The sequence below is a fragment of the Tenrec ecaudatus genome, chromosome 14, assembly GCF_050624435.1.
Source record: "Tenrec ecaudatus isolate mTenEca1 chromosome 14, mTenEca1.hap1, whole genome shotgun sequence".
Classification (NCBI taxonomy): domain Eukaryota; kingdom Metazoa; phylum Chordata; class Mammalia; order Afrosoricida; family Tenrecidae; genus Tenrec; species Tenrec ecaudatus.
Genome location: NC_134543.1, coordinates 88,135,858 through 88,151,298, shown reverse-complemented (window position 1 = coordinate 88,151,298; position 15,441 = coordinate 88,135,858). Strand labels below are relative to the sequence as shown.

Below are 15,441 nucleotides of genomic sequence, written 5' to 3'. Positions count from 1 at the left end.
CTTCCACATCAAATTATTATGATATGGCCTATTAAGGATATTGTGCTCAAGAAGACAAAGTCTAATGTTCCAGGAGTCTATTCCACAATGTTGGCTTACCACAGACTGGAGGGGCTAAAAATATCCAACTATGAATATAGTGCCAAGTGTAGTTTTCCCTTGGTTCTAGCAAGTATTGTTCAGCATTTTTCCCAATGAGAATTTGCTTCACCTGGTTTACCCACCAACAGAAGTGAAACCACCTTTGCCAAGGTGTACATACTCCCCTGACCCATCTTGGCTTGGATTTCCATTAAGGTTTGTTTATCCCTTTTATTGGAATGTCTGTTAATGTGGAATGTCTAGCACAATGTTGTGTGGCAGCAACTGAATGGTATTCTCCCTCTCCCCATCTTGAGAAACTGATTCCATTTAGATCTCCTCTATTTGGTTTCAAAGATGTACAATTACAGGGAGTTATATACAGTTCATAGGCACTGGGCATGCTCTCAAATTGTGCTTCAGAGATTAACTAGGTTAGAAAACGACACGACCTGAGAGCAGAAACCTGCCTCTTCTTGGTGTCTATCCTATAGTAGTGGACTCATAAAATATAGTTTCCAGGTCCACCGAAATAATGAGCTGTTTCATGATTTCATCTCTAATTTTTAGGGATGCATAGTATTCCATTGTTTGTATGTACCAGAGTTTCTTCACCCATCCTTCTGCTGATAGGGATTTGGGCTCTTTCTAGTAGCTTGCTACTGTGAACTGTGCTGCAATGGACATGGAGAGCATACTTCGGTTTCTGCCTGTCTCTTATTCATTTAGGGCATATGCCAAGCAAAGTCATATGGGGTTTTTATTCCCAGCTGTTTTAAGTATTCCTATATCACTTTTCACAATGGTTGTACATACTTACAAGCCCACAAGCAGTGATAAGAGTACCACTCTTTCCTCATTCTCTCCTGAATTTCTTGCTCTCTGGTTTCTGTTGGCTGGTTTTTGAATTGGTCTATCATGCTGGTGTAAGATGATATCTCAGGGTTGTTTTGATTGGCATCTCCCTGATGGCTAGTGATGGTGAGCATTTTCTCATGTGTTTGATAGCCATTCAAGTGTCATCCCTTGTGAATTTTCCAGTCATTTCCTTTGCCCACCTTTTAATTGGAGTATTTGTTTTTTCTTATTGAGACACTACAGCATGCTATAGATTTTAGTGATTGCCCCTTGTTTGTTGGGTCATTGCTAAAGTTTCTTTTTTCTTTTTCCAATTTGTGGGCTCTCGTTATACTCTTTTGACAAAGTCTTTGATATACATGAATGTTTCCCTCTTAATTGGTCTCAGTCATGTATTTGGTCTTCCACTGTGTGTGTTTCCTTTATTATATTTGGTAGTCTGTGTATGCCCTGTACTATGTCTCAATTTTCTCATTGATGATCCTTTAGCTTTGTTGTTGACTGACCTATTTTCTTAAAGACAGTGTCTGTCAGACTTTTTAATACTTCTAGAGAAATCATGCATATAAATAAATAAATGGAGAGGTAAATACATGTGATGTCTTATACATTTGTTTTTATGTACTTCAGAGCCACTTTTATTGAATTAATAAGTAATAATAAATAACCTATTTATGTACTTTGTCAAATATTTTTGGCTTGCAAAAATTTTACTTATTTCTTGTAGGTGTTCTTTATATTTTATATCTATATTAATGCTTTATCTACAAATAATACTGTTTCTCTTCTACTTTTTTTCATTTTAGTGTATGTGTATGTTTAATGGAGTTTTTATACCTCTGTAGAAAATTATATAAACTTTATAGTCAAATTTATCAATCTTTTGAATTTATGACCTTTTGTTATACTTAATATAATTATTTATGGCCATTTTTATTACTAACATCTAAAGAGATCAAATTGTGAAGTTCCACTTAGGACGTGGAAGAATGTATCTCTAGTACTACAAATAACTGACCAAATTAAACAGCCACTCAGGAACTAAACTCCCATTCTCTTCCTTCTCTGTCCTTGGCTCGTTACCATTTCCATCCTCTAATTTCCCTCTTCTTCATTCTTTTCTTTCCCCTCTTCTTTTTCTATTTAATATCCTCCTTATAATTTCCCCTTTCTTTTTTATGATAACAACCCCTACTTTAAAAGATTTCTATGTTCTTGGTAAAAATGACTAGTGGAACAGGGGGAAAATATACTTTCTTTTGTGTTTATCTTCCTTAACAGCCTCTATTTGTTCATGCTGCCATTATCTTCTTGAGCTTGATATATTACTACTCACGATATGCAAAAAATATGAGTCAAATATGTATTAGCCATTTTCTAATTCTATTCTCCCATTTCATTTTAGGCAAACTGGAAAACATAAGCTCTTACGTAAAATAGAGGGAGTGTAGTAAAGAGCATCATTTACAGATGTGATGGGTGAGTTAAGAAACCAAGTAGGAAGGAAAGCAATATGGCGGGTGGCGAGGATCCAGAGAAGAAAAGAAGGACAATAGAGGTGCTGCTGGCTGAGAAAATGGCTGTTGGTGGTGGAGGTGGGAAGACTGGAGACTGGGAAGGTCTCTGGACCCAGGTAAAGACGTTCTTCAAGTGATATGGACCCTTCACACACCCTGATTTCACACCAAACAATGACTCGCTTCAGTTTTGTAAGTGACATGTAAAGTGCTTGTCATTGGAATTGGTGGCTTACGATGTGGGCTCCTGAAAGAGCTGCCACTGTCTGGTTTTAGACAGATCCATGTCATAGCCATGGGTACTATAGATGCTTCCAATCTAAGTAGGCAGCTTTTGTTTAGGCCCAAAGATGGTGGAAGACCTAAGGCTGAAGTGGCTGCTGAATTTCTAAATGACAGAGTTCCTAATTTGAATGTAATTACACATTTCAACAAAATTCAAGATTCTAACGATACTTTCTATAGACCATTTCATATTATTGTGTGTGAACTAGACTCTGTCATTTCCAGAAGATGGATAAATGGCATGCTCTCTTCTAAATTATGAAGGTGATGTGTTAGAGTCAACCTCCATTGTCCCTTTGATACATGGAGGGGCTGAAGGTTTTAAAGGAAATGCCTGAGTGACTCTACCAGGAACGATGGCTTGTACTGAGTGCACGTTGGAACTTTGTCCACCTGAGGTTACTTTTCCCATGCGTACCACTGCATCTGTGAGAACATTGTATTGAGTATGTAAGAAGACAATCCTTTAGATGGAAATGATCCTGATCATATTCAGTAGATTTTCTCTAGAGAGAGCATCACAATGAAATATTAGAGGCGTTTCATTTAGACTCGCTCAAGGTGTTGTCAAATGAATAATTCCTGCAGTAGCTTCCAAAAGTGCAGTTATTGCAACTGTGGGTGCCCCTGCAGGTTTTAAGATCGCAACAAGTGTAGACATTCCCCTTAACAACTGGTATTCAAGGATGGAGATGGCTGTACACTTACACGTTTGAAGTAGTGAGCAAGGAAAACTGCCCACCCTGTAGACGGTTTCCACAAAATATTAAGTTTCCTAGTTCGGCATAATACAGGAGTTTTGGGATTTCCTATACAACAGTTCTTCTTTGCAAATTCAATCTCCAGCCAACACAGCCACATCAGAGGGGGGAAAAACCTGAACAATTTATTTATAGTCAGTAACCTCTATTGAAGAACAAACAAGGCCAGATCTCTACAAGACATTAAAAGAACTGGGACTCATTGATAGGCAAGAACTGGCAGTGGCTGATTTCACCATACCAACAACTGTACTATTCAAACTTCATTTTTACTGCTCAAACAAATATATTTGCACCTCATTGTAAGAAAGAAAGAAACTAGGAAAAAGAAGCTGTACTTCTTCCAAGCTCAGGGTGGAATATTATGGAAAAGATTGCTTTATAATCCCTAGAGTTGCCTCCTGGAACAGCAAACCTGGTGTGCTCTATTCCCAGAACTAAAGAGAAGGCTCAGTCACTGTCATGAAGTAGCCGATGCATAAACAAAGCCCATACCACGCCCACTGCCATCGCATCCATTCTGATCCACAGTTGACTCCATGGAGGATATCTGAGACTGTAAATGTTTATTGGATTAGACAGCTTCATCTTTCTCCAGAGGAGATGCTGAGAGGTTTGAAGCTCTAACCTTGCATTTTGCAGGCTGATGCCTCATCTGAAGCCTTACCAGAGCTCCCTGGAATAAAGCAAATCGAGGAACTTTCTCCTCTTACTTTCAGCCTTCCCTGTGCTTTGAACTGACCAAATACGACCGAAAAACAGCTAAAACGGGAGGTTGGGAAATGTGACCTCAGTGTCATCCTGGTGAAGGCCAGAGCAGAAGGACAAGGAAAAGACTGTGTGCTGAACCGGCTACAAATTAGCAATGCGTTTTGTTAAAAAAATAAAGAAATAAAAGATGAACTACTCCCTCCACCAAAATGCTCTTTCCACAATACGGCTCTGTGGAAGTAGCATCCAAACATCAAACTTCAAATTATTTTAAAAATATGTTTTATTACAGGATGAGAAAGAGTGTTTTCTTCCTTATTTCAATAGTGAGTTGGTGGTCCCAGCAGTCTGACTGTTAACAAAGGCTATCTTACTTTTAATTATCTGTGCAAGTGTAATTTCCCCCATGTTTGATTCCACAACTTGTAATCATTGGTGTAACTTTGCATATCTTTAAGAGTGAATATTGGACCCATTCTAGATTATTATTGAGTAAATTTCATTTGGCGTAGGTTGTACTAATAAATGGGCACTGCTAAATTCTAATTTTAGAGAGGTCCATTTTAATAAGATGGAAAGGGAGAAAGAGAAGAGGTAATGTGTATGTGTGCATTATGAATTTACTTTCAGAAGCAAAAGTAGAAAAAGTCTATATTCATAGGATTTGCACCATCCAGATGCTGATAGAAATAGTGGTTCAAAGAAACTATAAGTATCGTGTTTTATGATTCATAAAGTGTTTTGTGTCGATTATATTGTCTTATTTCACAGAATTCCTGTGAAACAATTATTAACAGTCTCATTTTACATAGGAGATTACTGAGAATCCAAACAAATGACTTTTTTTTCAAGGCTGAAGAAACACTTCTGTATTTTCAACAATAGGACAGACTTAAAAAAAGGAGAAAGGAAAACACCACCAACAATCGCACAACTGAATTAAGGTTTATTGCATGTCTGGAGTGTTTTCGGCACTGGATAAACATATACAACAGGTAATTACGTTTAGAGAATTATCACCCATGTTAGACTTTGTTCAAATGATATTGAACAACAATCTGAAGTTGCAAGAAACCTTAGTTAAATAACAAGTGTCTACATTTAAATTTAGTTTGCATGGGACTTTCCATTAAGAATCACTCCTCAAGGCTCTACACCTAACCATTACATTTTATGTCTTATACTACAATTAAAATACTGCATCCAGATGGAGAACAACTGAATGAAGACTTTCTATTTTCTTTTAATTAATTATTTTTCACTGCAGGAATACATATAGTCATCCTGTTACAAGTTCATTTTCATAATACAAATCTCTGGTGAAAAGTATAGAGCAAACATGTTGGATTACAAATGAAATAATATTTCATGAATATTTTATATTAGCATATTCATAAATAATATTGCCCTTTGTGCTTTTATGGAATATGGCAGAATTGCTTCCAAATTTGGTTCTAAGTCACTAGTAATTTTAGCGACTTTGTGCATTTGTAAGTATCTAATCCATGTGAAATTAATTTTAGATTACCATTTAAACATTCAATACCTTACATATTTGCTAAAATATCAAATACATTTGCAATAGTTTTATGAATAATATGAGGTAAATAGGCTTGGTTAGCAGATATACTTACATATGTTGTAGATGGCACACAAATATATATATTTGTATATCAGCAAATATAACCATACATTTATATAGATATATAACTACATACCAAATAACATTAAAAACAAAATATTATAGGAACATAATCTTAAGAAGAAGTGGGGAAAAATAAGCAATCAATGGATTCAAAACTAGAAAAAAGACAACCTAACAAATATGTAAACCTAACAATGAAGTAAAATCCATGCTGTATACTACAATCATTTTCCCACTGGGTCAACGTGTGGAATAGAGCTATGAGTAACTTGAATGGAGCTGTCAGACACTCAGTTTCCTTGTGTACATTGAGTCCAATGTGTAAGACTATCATGTGTTCCATTAAGGAAAATTACAAGCTTGTGTCATGTTATCAAGCTGCGCCCATAGCACTTCCCAGGCTTTAATCTTTAAGGAGCAAGTTGCCAGGTCCCTTCTGAAGAGTTTCTGAAAAAACAAAATCACTGCCATCCAGTGACTTCTGACTTAAAGCAACTCTAAGAGCAGAGTAGACCTGTCCTTGGGGGTTTCCCAAGCCGTCCCTTTTTACAGGAAGAGAAACTGGTCTTTCTCCCATGGAAGAAGCCATAGGTGGGTTCAAACTGCCAGCTTTGTGATCAACATCTGAACACTTAACCACTGCACAGCCAGAGCTCCTGCTGTGAGGAGCACCAGCATAGCATTGTATGCCTCTCAGAGTCTTCTTTCTTTAGAACATATTTTCAAGTACTCCTAAATATTTGCAAGACAAATAGACCCCCTCACAGAGGGGTCTAGGGGAGGAGATGAGTCAGTCAGGGTGTGATATAGCACCGATGCAGAACACAGCTTTCCCCCAGATCCTGGATGCTTCCTCCCCCACAACGACTATGATCCGAATTCTATTTGGCAAGTCTGGATAGAGCAGAGGTTGTACACTGGTGCATATAGGATCTGGAGTCACAGGGAATCCAGGGTGGATTATACCTTCAGGACCAGGGGTATGAGGGGTGATACTGGGAGAGTAAAGGGTGAGTGATTTGGGAAGGGGGAACTGATTACAAGGATCTGCATGTGACCTCCTCCCTGCGGGATGGACTACAGAAAAGGGAGTGAAGGGAGATGCCGGATAGGGAAAGATATGACAAAATAATAATCTATAAATTATCAAGGGCTCATTAGGGAGGGGGGAATAGGGAGGGAGGGGGACAAAAAGAGGACCTGATGCAAAGGGCTTAAGTGGAGAGCAAATGCTTTGAAAATGATTAGGGCAAAGAATGTACAGATGTGCTTTACACAATTGATGTATGTATATGTATGGATTGTGATAAGAGTTGTATGAGCCCCTAATAAAATGTTTTTTTTAAAAAAGAAAATGATTAGGGCAAAGAATGTACAGATGTGCTTTATACAACTGATGTATGTATATGTATGGATTGTGATAAGAGTTTTTTGAGCCCCTAAAAATGTTTAAAAAAAGAATTAGTTAAATCCCATTTCAGTAGTAAACCAGAAAGTGAATTTATGTAATTTTCTTGCATTTAGGGTAAGAATAGCAATACCATGACTAAATAAACCACATTGCTAGCAGATCTGGCTGCATGATGCTGTGAGCCAGTGGAGGGTGTTTTCTTTCATTCAAGATGATCCTCCCTCATGGTGATTCTCTAGTGTTTCCAGGCGTTCACATGACGGTTTCTAAATTTCCGCATGGCTGATTTAACGTCTTCATTCCTCAGAGTGTAGATGATGGGATTCAACAGGGGTGTACAAACAATATAGAATACAGAAAGCAACTTATCCACAGGAAGTCTGCTAAAAGGCCAGATGTAGAAATAAATGCAAGGTCCAAAGAAAAGAACTACTACTGTGATATGGGCAGTTAGTGTGGACAATGCCTTAGAAGACCCGCTGGAGGACCTGCGCTGGACAGTGACAAAAATGATGGTGTAGGAAATGATCAGAGCCAGAAAACAGCTCAATGAGATCAGACCACTGTTAGTTAAGGTGAGAATTTCCATTTCATAAGTGTGCTTGCAAGCCAGCTCTATCACCATTGGAAAGTCACAAAAGAAGCTGTCAACCACATTGGGGCCACAAAACGGTAAAGCCACTGTAAACGCCAAATGGCTCACAGAATGAAGAATACCCACAGTCCATGAAATAGACGCAAACGTTATACATAGCTTCCTAGTCATGATGGTACTATAATGCAGGGGCTTACATATGGCTATAAATCTGTCATAGGCCATCGCCGCAAGCAGCATCATCTCACTCCCAACATAAATGTGGAGAAAAAATATCTGGGCCATGCAACCCTCAAAAGAGATAGTCTTGTGCTCCACGAAAAAGTCTAGAAGCATCTTAGGGGTGGCAAAGTTAGACAGACAGATGTCAATGAAAGAAAGGTTCCTGAGGAGGAAGTACATGGGCGAGTTCAGATGGGAGTCGGAGGAAATGATGACAATAATCATGAGGTTTCCTAGTACAGACGTCACATACACTACAGAGAAGATGGCAAATAAGAAAAGCTGAAGTTCTCGAGAATCAGAGAGTCCGAGCAGCACAAATTCAGAGACCACTGATTCATTTATGTGAGCCATGTGCCCAGTGCACAGCCGCCACTGGAAAAGAAAGTCAGGAACATATCACAACGATTCACAGAATGCTACTACTAGTTATATACAAAAACAGAAAAAAATTTCAATTGAGTTCATTCTACTTAATAAGATAGATTCACATATATCAGTGATGTATTTAACATCTATGTAGATGATGAGAAATCAGAGAAATATAAGGGAAAGAGCAAAGAAAAGCTTCGTATATAATTTAATACATCAGATACATCCACTGAAAACCAAATAATTTAAAATAAGAAATAAGCAAATATAAGTGAGTGATACATTAATGCCATAATTATTAGCAAGAAGATATGTTATTCTCTGCCATAGTGGTTAAATTGGGAGTCCAGTAGGCATTATTTAAATGAAAATTTTTTAGAAGTTTGAGATTTACTAGAAAAAATACAAAGGAAATAATGAGAATATAAATACAAGAGTCAAAATATGGGAGACATCTCCAGAGTCCCTGTGAGACAGGACAGAACTGCTCCACAGGGTTCCTGCGATGATACATCTTTTTGAGGCAGACAAACTCATCTTTCTCCTATGGAGTAGCCAGTGAGTTTGGATAACTAGTCTTTCACAGAGCAGCTCAATGTGTGTCCCACTGCTCAATAAACAAAGAAAAATGGTATTCCCAATGGCACTGAGTCTATTCTGATTCATAATGACCCTACATATGGTTCCCAAGACAGTGACTTTATGAGAGCAGACAGACTCATCTTTATCTAGTGGATTGACTGTGGTTAGCAAGCTAATGCCTAGCCCACAGCACCACTGGGGTCTTTACGTCTCAGTAGGCAATCATAATTTTGTTGTATGATTGTCACTTTGATTTTGAGGTGCTAAATTATACCACTTTAAGAACTGCAGTTTGTGCATTTCACTTATAATATCTACTTTTAAGAGGAATTCAGAAAACTTAATTTACTCTAGTACGTGAATTTTCAGAGCTAACCTAGGTACATTACTGCCATAGAATTCTCATCTCAATGTAGAAGATCTTGGGAAATGCTGGTTTGTCTAATCTTGGGTTTACATGGGTTAAGAGAATAGGATGCAATCAATCTTTGGCAAGGAACAGCTTCACTCTCTCACACACATGTATCAAAGGTCCTTAAAAGTGATAGTTTCAAATTTTAAACAATAAAATTTTACATCATGAGAGACTACTAGGATCCAGTCTGTTGTGTAAGGTCTATCAGGTATTATGGAAATTTAATAAGTTAATCTTTTCGGAAGACATATTCAGTTATTTGTGATTTGTGAGCAAAGCATCTTTCTTAATATAAACTATATAGTTGGCAATATTGTAATCACGAAGAATGATTCCAAAATGTATGTTTTTCCGTTATTTTGTAATAGGATTTGCCTCTTAAATTACTCACACATCTTGTGTAGACTTCTATCATATATATATGATATGTATGCTTTGTGTAATAATAGTAAAAGGAAGGATAATTTTATAGCACCATGTTAATATAAGTATATAATATCTATTAACACATTGATCCTCATAAAACCCTCACAAAGCAGCTGCCAGTTATATATCCCTTTTATATAATTGAGGGATCTGAAACACAGAGAAACTGAGACTAAGTAACATTGCCTAAGTTTGCACAACTACCAAATTGCAGCAACAACAACAAAGAAAGAGGAATACCTTCCACAAGGCGGATTGACACAGTGGCTGCAACATTGGACTCAAACCAAAGAGCCATTGTGGGGAGGGTGCAGGACTAGGCCTGGCTCATTTTGTGCATAGCATTAGTATGAACTGGAAGTGACTCCATGCCACTTGACAACAATATACTTCCACTAAGGCTTCTTGTCGTGGACTAGGACTGGTCAGATTATTTTGGAAAATGATTATTCTGAAAACACTGGAATTTCCTACAGCTGACAGCTTTCCAATATCTTTAAAAGTCCTCATTTATTTGGAAAGTAAAAGGAAATAGAGGAATGAAGTAGGAGGCAAAGAACCTTTATACAAATCTAAATACCAGCATGTACATATGTATATGTATATATATATATATATGTATATATGTATATATATATATATAATGAGAGAGAAATAGAGCTATGTACATGTATATGTTAAGTTTTAAGGTCATAGATAGACATTAGGCCTCTACTCAAGGACTTCCTCAATGCAAGAACACTTTGCGCTAATAACACTGCCTTCCCCAAAGACAAAACGGGTACATAGGCAACTGTGGTGAAGAAATGTGGTACCTGGCTATCAAAAGATATAGGATCTGGGGTCTTAAATGCTTGAAGATAAAACAAGTGACCATCAACCTGAGAAACAACAAAGCCAAAATGGAAGAAGCACACCAGCCTGTGTGATCATGAGGTGTTATGTGATCCAGTTTGAGGCATCAAAGACCGACAACAAAATATCATATCAATGTGAATGAGGGGGAGGGTGGAGTGGAGACCGAAAGAATATCACTCGACAAGTGGACACCCCCTCCCAGAAGGGCCACGAGGAAGAGACGAGCCAGTCAGGGTGAAATATAGTATCAACGCAACACACAACTTTCCTGTGGTTTTGAAGGCTTCCTCTCTCCCACTATCATGACCCCAATTCTACCTCACAAATCCAGGTAGACCACAGCATATACACAGGTACAGATAAGAGCTTGAAACACAGGGAATCCAGGACAGATAACTCCCTTGGGTCCAATGATGACAGTAGTGATACCAGGAGGGTTAGGGGAAGGTAGGTGAAGAGAGGGGGATTCAACCACATTGATCAACATATAACACCTCCCAGGTGGACAAACCAGAGAAAAGTGGTGAAGGGAGGCAGGAGTCAGTGTAAGACATGAAAACATTTTTTTTATAATTTATTATGGGTTCATGAGGGGGAAGGAGGTCGCAGAAAAATGAGCTGGTACCAAGGGCTTGAATAGAAAGAAAATGTTCTGAAAATGTTAATGGCAACATATGTACAAACATGCTTGACACGATGCATGGATGGATGGATTGTGATAAGAGCTGTTAGAGCCCCCAATCAAATGATTTAAGAATAAATAAAAGTCCTCAATTTTCATATGATAAGAAATAAGTACAAAGTCAGTGTATATAATCTTTGCACAATTTCTTATTTTAAGTAAACTAGACCAGAATTAATGTTGCATTACCACCACCTAGCTTTGAGAACAGTCATAAAAATCCAAAACAAGCAAACAAAAGACTCCCCAAACACACCACCATGAGTGAACCCTGACTCGTAGCGACTGTATAGTCCAGGGTACAACTGCACTTGTGCGTTTCTCAGGTTGTAACTCCTACCGGCGCAGAAAGTGTGGTCTTTCCAGATAGAACTAGATTTTCACCAACACCGTCTTCAAAGTACCAGGAGGAGAGGCATACACAAGGTTTGCACGACAGGAACAAGGGGGCTTTGAAAAAGTCACTCAGAATTCCTTAAACTTTAGTCAGAGCATTCAGCTTCTTCCTTAATGAAACATTCATTTGCTTATTGCCTTTATCGGAGATAAAGTATTTCCGATCTCAATATATGTCGTCAGAGAATTTCTCTCCCCAGGGAAGGCCAAATTTGATGCACAGGAGATCACTCTTACAGGAACAGCCACCTCACCTCCAAATTAAATTAATAAAATGCTAAAACCATGAGTGCTTTTATTTTCCTTCCCATTAATTTATCTGGGAAGAAAATACATTTTTCAGTCAGGCTATAAACAAGAAAGTAGTAAAGGATTCCTTATTGGTCACTGTGGGTTTCCAGTATTGTTCAATGAACACAAACTTCACCTGATGAAAATGCTGCTGGACCTGGTCATACAATGAGCTGACTCAGCGCCAGCTAACAACAGTGATATTACTCTGCTTCTCGTGGCAACTGCTTTCTCGTTGGAAATTTCTTCATCACCAGGAAATTGTGTTATCAATAACTATATGTTTAAAGAAAGACTAATATCCCCTAATAGAAAGCATATAATACATAAATCAGTGAAATATAGTGGTTGTAATATCTTTCTCTTATGCTCAACAAACTATGATTTCTATCTTAACAGGCAACTCTTAAAACCAGGGTAGTAGGGGGTTCATTTAGACATAGAAGAGCACAAGAAGAATGTATTATTTTTTACTAAGATATCAATTACCTTCGTATCTGTGTAGTTTCATTTCTAATGTCACGTATAGGAAATAATTTATCTAGTCAAAATATATATTAAAATGCACATATATTTACACTTTTAATAACTCACCCCAGTCCTTCTGCTCACCCTTATTTTTATTAAATTTGTTATCCAGGTTTTTTCTTCTCTCTTCTTCAACTATAAATTTTCATTCTGAAAATATTTGCTATATGCTACTCTTGACTGGATGTATTTTAACTTGGTCTTTGCACTAAACTGTGAAAGTAAGATTCTCCAAGTCCTCCCATACGGTAGTGAGAACTCCCTTTTTCTTGTCCTAAGATACACAATTACAATATCCTATAGTGAAACAATATAAAGCCTTCTATTCTAATGCCAAGAAACTAATCTCATTGGAGATGTGAGAATCAGTCTTGAGAGCTCTCTGAGGTCATTTTGCAATGGGAGTAATTATCTTTTTCAAAAACATTTTGTCCAGAGACGGAGAGGAAAAAGATTTGTTTTTACCAACTAATTGGTATGTATAAAAACAGTAAGTTACTTGATTTGTACAGACTTCTAGTTAGAGTTGACTCTTCAACTTTACAACGGCTAATATGAGAACCAGGCTATTCTTTTTTTGCGTCATTCAGTTGGGTCCTTCTCATAACATCCCTATATACAACAGAACATTGCCTGACTGTAATAGTCAGGGTGCTTTAGAGAAACAAATCCACAGAAACTAATGTATAAGAGAGTTTTATATAAAGATTAAGTGCACATTAAGAAACCATGCCAACCCCGTAGTGCCCAAGCCCACAAGTCCAATATTAATCCGTATGTCTGACACCAATTCACAAAATCCTCCTCCATCTCACAAAACACATGCAATGACACCAACTCAACTTCAGGGGGAAAGCTGAGTCATGGAATATGTAAGCCTCTCCGCACTGACAGGCAGGGGTCTCCACATGGCTGCTCCAGCACCCAGGGCTGCATCCGGGTAAGTCAATGTGGCTTCTCCTCAGGGATGTCTTGCATGAAGTTAGTCTTGCCAGCTGCAACAGGAACTGGCTAAGCAGCTGCACCCTGGTCTGACCACCAGAGAGCAAGAGACCTGAGAACTCGAATGGCGAGACTCAACAAGTCATTTATCCCTCCACCTATCAATTAACCCCACATGTGTTTATCAGCCAGGTTGGCACAATAAATTAACTACTTCACCGATCGTACATCATACAATCATTCTAGCTTTGAGCCCACCCTTGTAGTCACTGTGTGAATCAATTCATCTCATTGAGGATCTTCCTCTTTTACTTGAATTCTCTACCAACTATGATTTCCTTTTCCAGGGACCTTACATGCTGGTGACGTGTCCAAAGTTCATGAGGAAAGTCTTGCCAGCGCTGCTGTAGGAAGCATTCTTACTGTGCTTCTTTCAATACAGATTTGTTCATTCTTCTGGCAGTTCCCGAAGAATCATGTGATCTTGCAAATGAACATGCAACCTCAAGGAGAGTTGCTTCCAATAATAATGAGTCCACAAAACAGACTACTATTAGCACCTGTAGTTTTATCAAGCAAATCTTGAACTCCATGGTTCCTCAACTATTTGGAGGCTTCATATTTAGTTTTCAATCCAAATCAATTGTGTTTTAAGATACAACAATAGGTTTTTCAACTGTAATTTATATAATATATATCTTGGTCGAGAGATTCTGATTCAAGTTTTAAATAGCCATCTCAATCGTCCCCAGATTACATTTATCTGATTCTCCAGTGTTGTTTATCTAAGCCCGTTATGAAGCTAGCAAAGCTATTTGTCCACTGTTGAACAAATCTAACCAATTCTTCATCTAAATTTGATAAATAAGTGAACTGCTTGTGTCTCTGCTGGTAAGAGAATTTTCTCTTATCAAAGTTTATTAATATATTAAATGAATTGTATTTTAGCTGTAGTTCATCTTTCCTCTTCTTTCTTTCTTTCTTTCTTTCTTTCTTTCTTTCTTTCTTTCTTTCTTTCTTTCTTTCTTTCTTTCTTTCTTTCTATCTTTCTCCCTTGCTTGCTTACTCCCCCTTCCACCCCCACCCCTGTTCTCCTAGTTGTCCACAGAATTCAATCATCTATAGCAATTTTCCCATGATTCCTTTACCTTGAGGAGAAGTGAAGGTGGTAATGCAGCTGTAAAAGTAGGAGTCTCGATTACTTCTTTGTGCTCATTATATGTGGCTTTGCGTTGTTGCCACCTAGCCGAGATGTACAGCAGGTGAGACTGTTTAAAGGCTTTGGGGATGTCTTCTGCTGGTCACACCACCTGCTGGGCTGAATTTAATTGCCTTTAGTTTAACATTCTCTTTTACCCTCATCTTCTAGTGCAACTAGCAGAAACCATTCCACTTCATAATTTGTGTACCATCCTGGGCTTTATGTATTACCAAAAAAGAAGCTCTCTATGGTGAATTGTTAGATTTTGACTTTCCTGGCATCCCCCCTCCTTTCTGATTCCCTAAACCATTCTGAATTATGTTGGCAATCACCTAATTGAGAAACATTACTGTACATTTGGGAAAGTGCACCTCTTTAGTCTCTAACTTGAATCCTTTTGTCGCTACGCGTTTAGACTTAATAGAAGTAAAATTTCATCTTTCATCAAATATCATCAGGAATAGTCCAAAGGGTCTTCTCTCCTTTTTCAGGAAAGTTCATTTTATCTTTCTTCTATCAAGATAGTTTCCTCTTTTGGTTCTTTGTATGCTATGTGTTTTCATCTTTCAGATATTAGCTTGAATATCCTTATCTAGAAGGGCTTCTGATTTTTTTATTTTAACAATTTATTGGGGCTGATACAATTCTTTTCACAGTTCATA

The 15,441-nt window shown here is 37.8% G+C and overlaps 1 protein-coding gene and 1 pseudogene across 1 annotated transcript; one reads left to right on the top strand and one right to left on the bottom strand.

Moving 5' to 3' along the window:
• Positions 1 to 2,452: 2,452 nt before the first annotated feature.
• On the top strand, positions 2,453 to 3,808 carry LOC142426688 (NEDD8-activating enzyme E1 catalytic subunit pseudogene; annotated as a pseudogene).
• Positions 3,809 to 7,504: 3,696 nt separating this feature from the next.
• Positions 7,505 to 8,440, bottom strand: LOC142426006 (olfactory receptor 4K1-like). The gene has a single exon (XM_075531494.1). The coding sequence runs from the start codon at positions 8,438 to 8,440 to the stop codon at positions 7,505 to 7,507; it is 936 nt and encodes a 311-aa protein (XP_075387609.1).
• Between the last annotated feature and the right edge of the window lie 7,001 nt (positions 8,441 to 15,441).

Coding starts and splice junctions, on each gene's coding strand:
- LOC142426006 (XM_075531494.1), bottom strand. CDS start 8,440: ATGGCTCACATAAATGAATCAGTGGTCTCTGAATTTGTGCTGCTCGGA.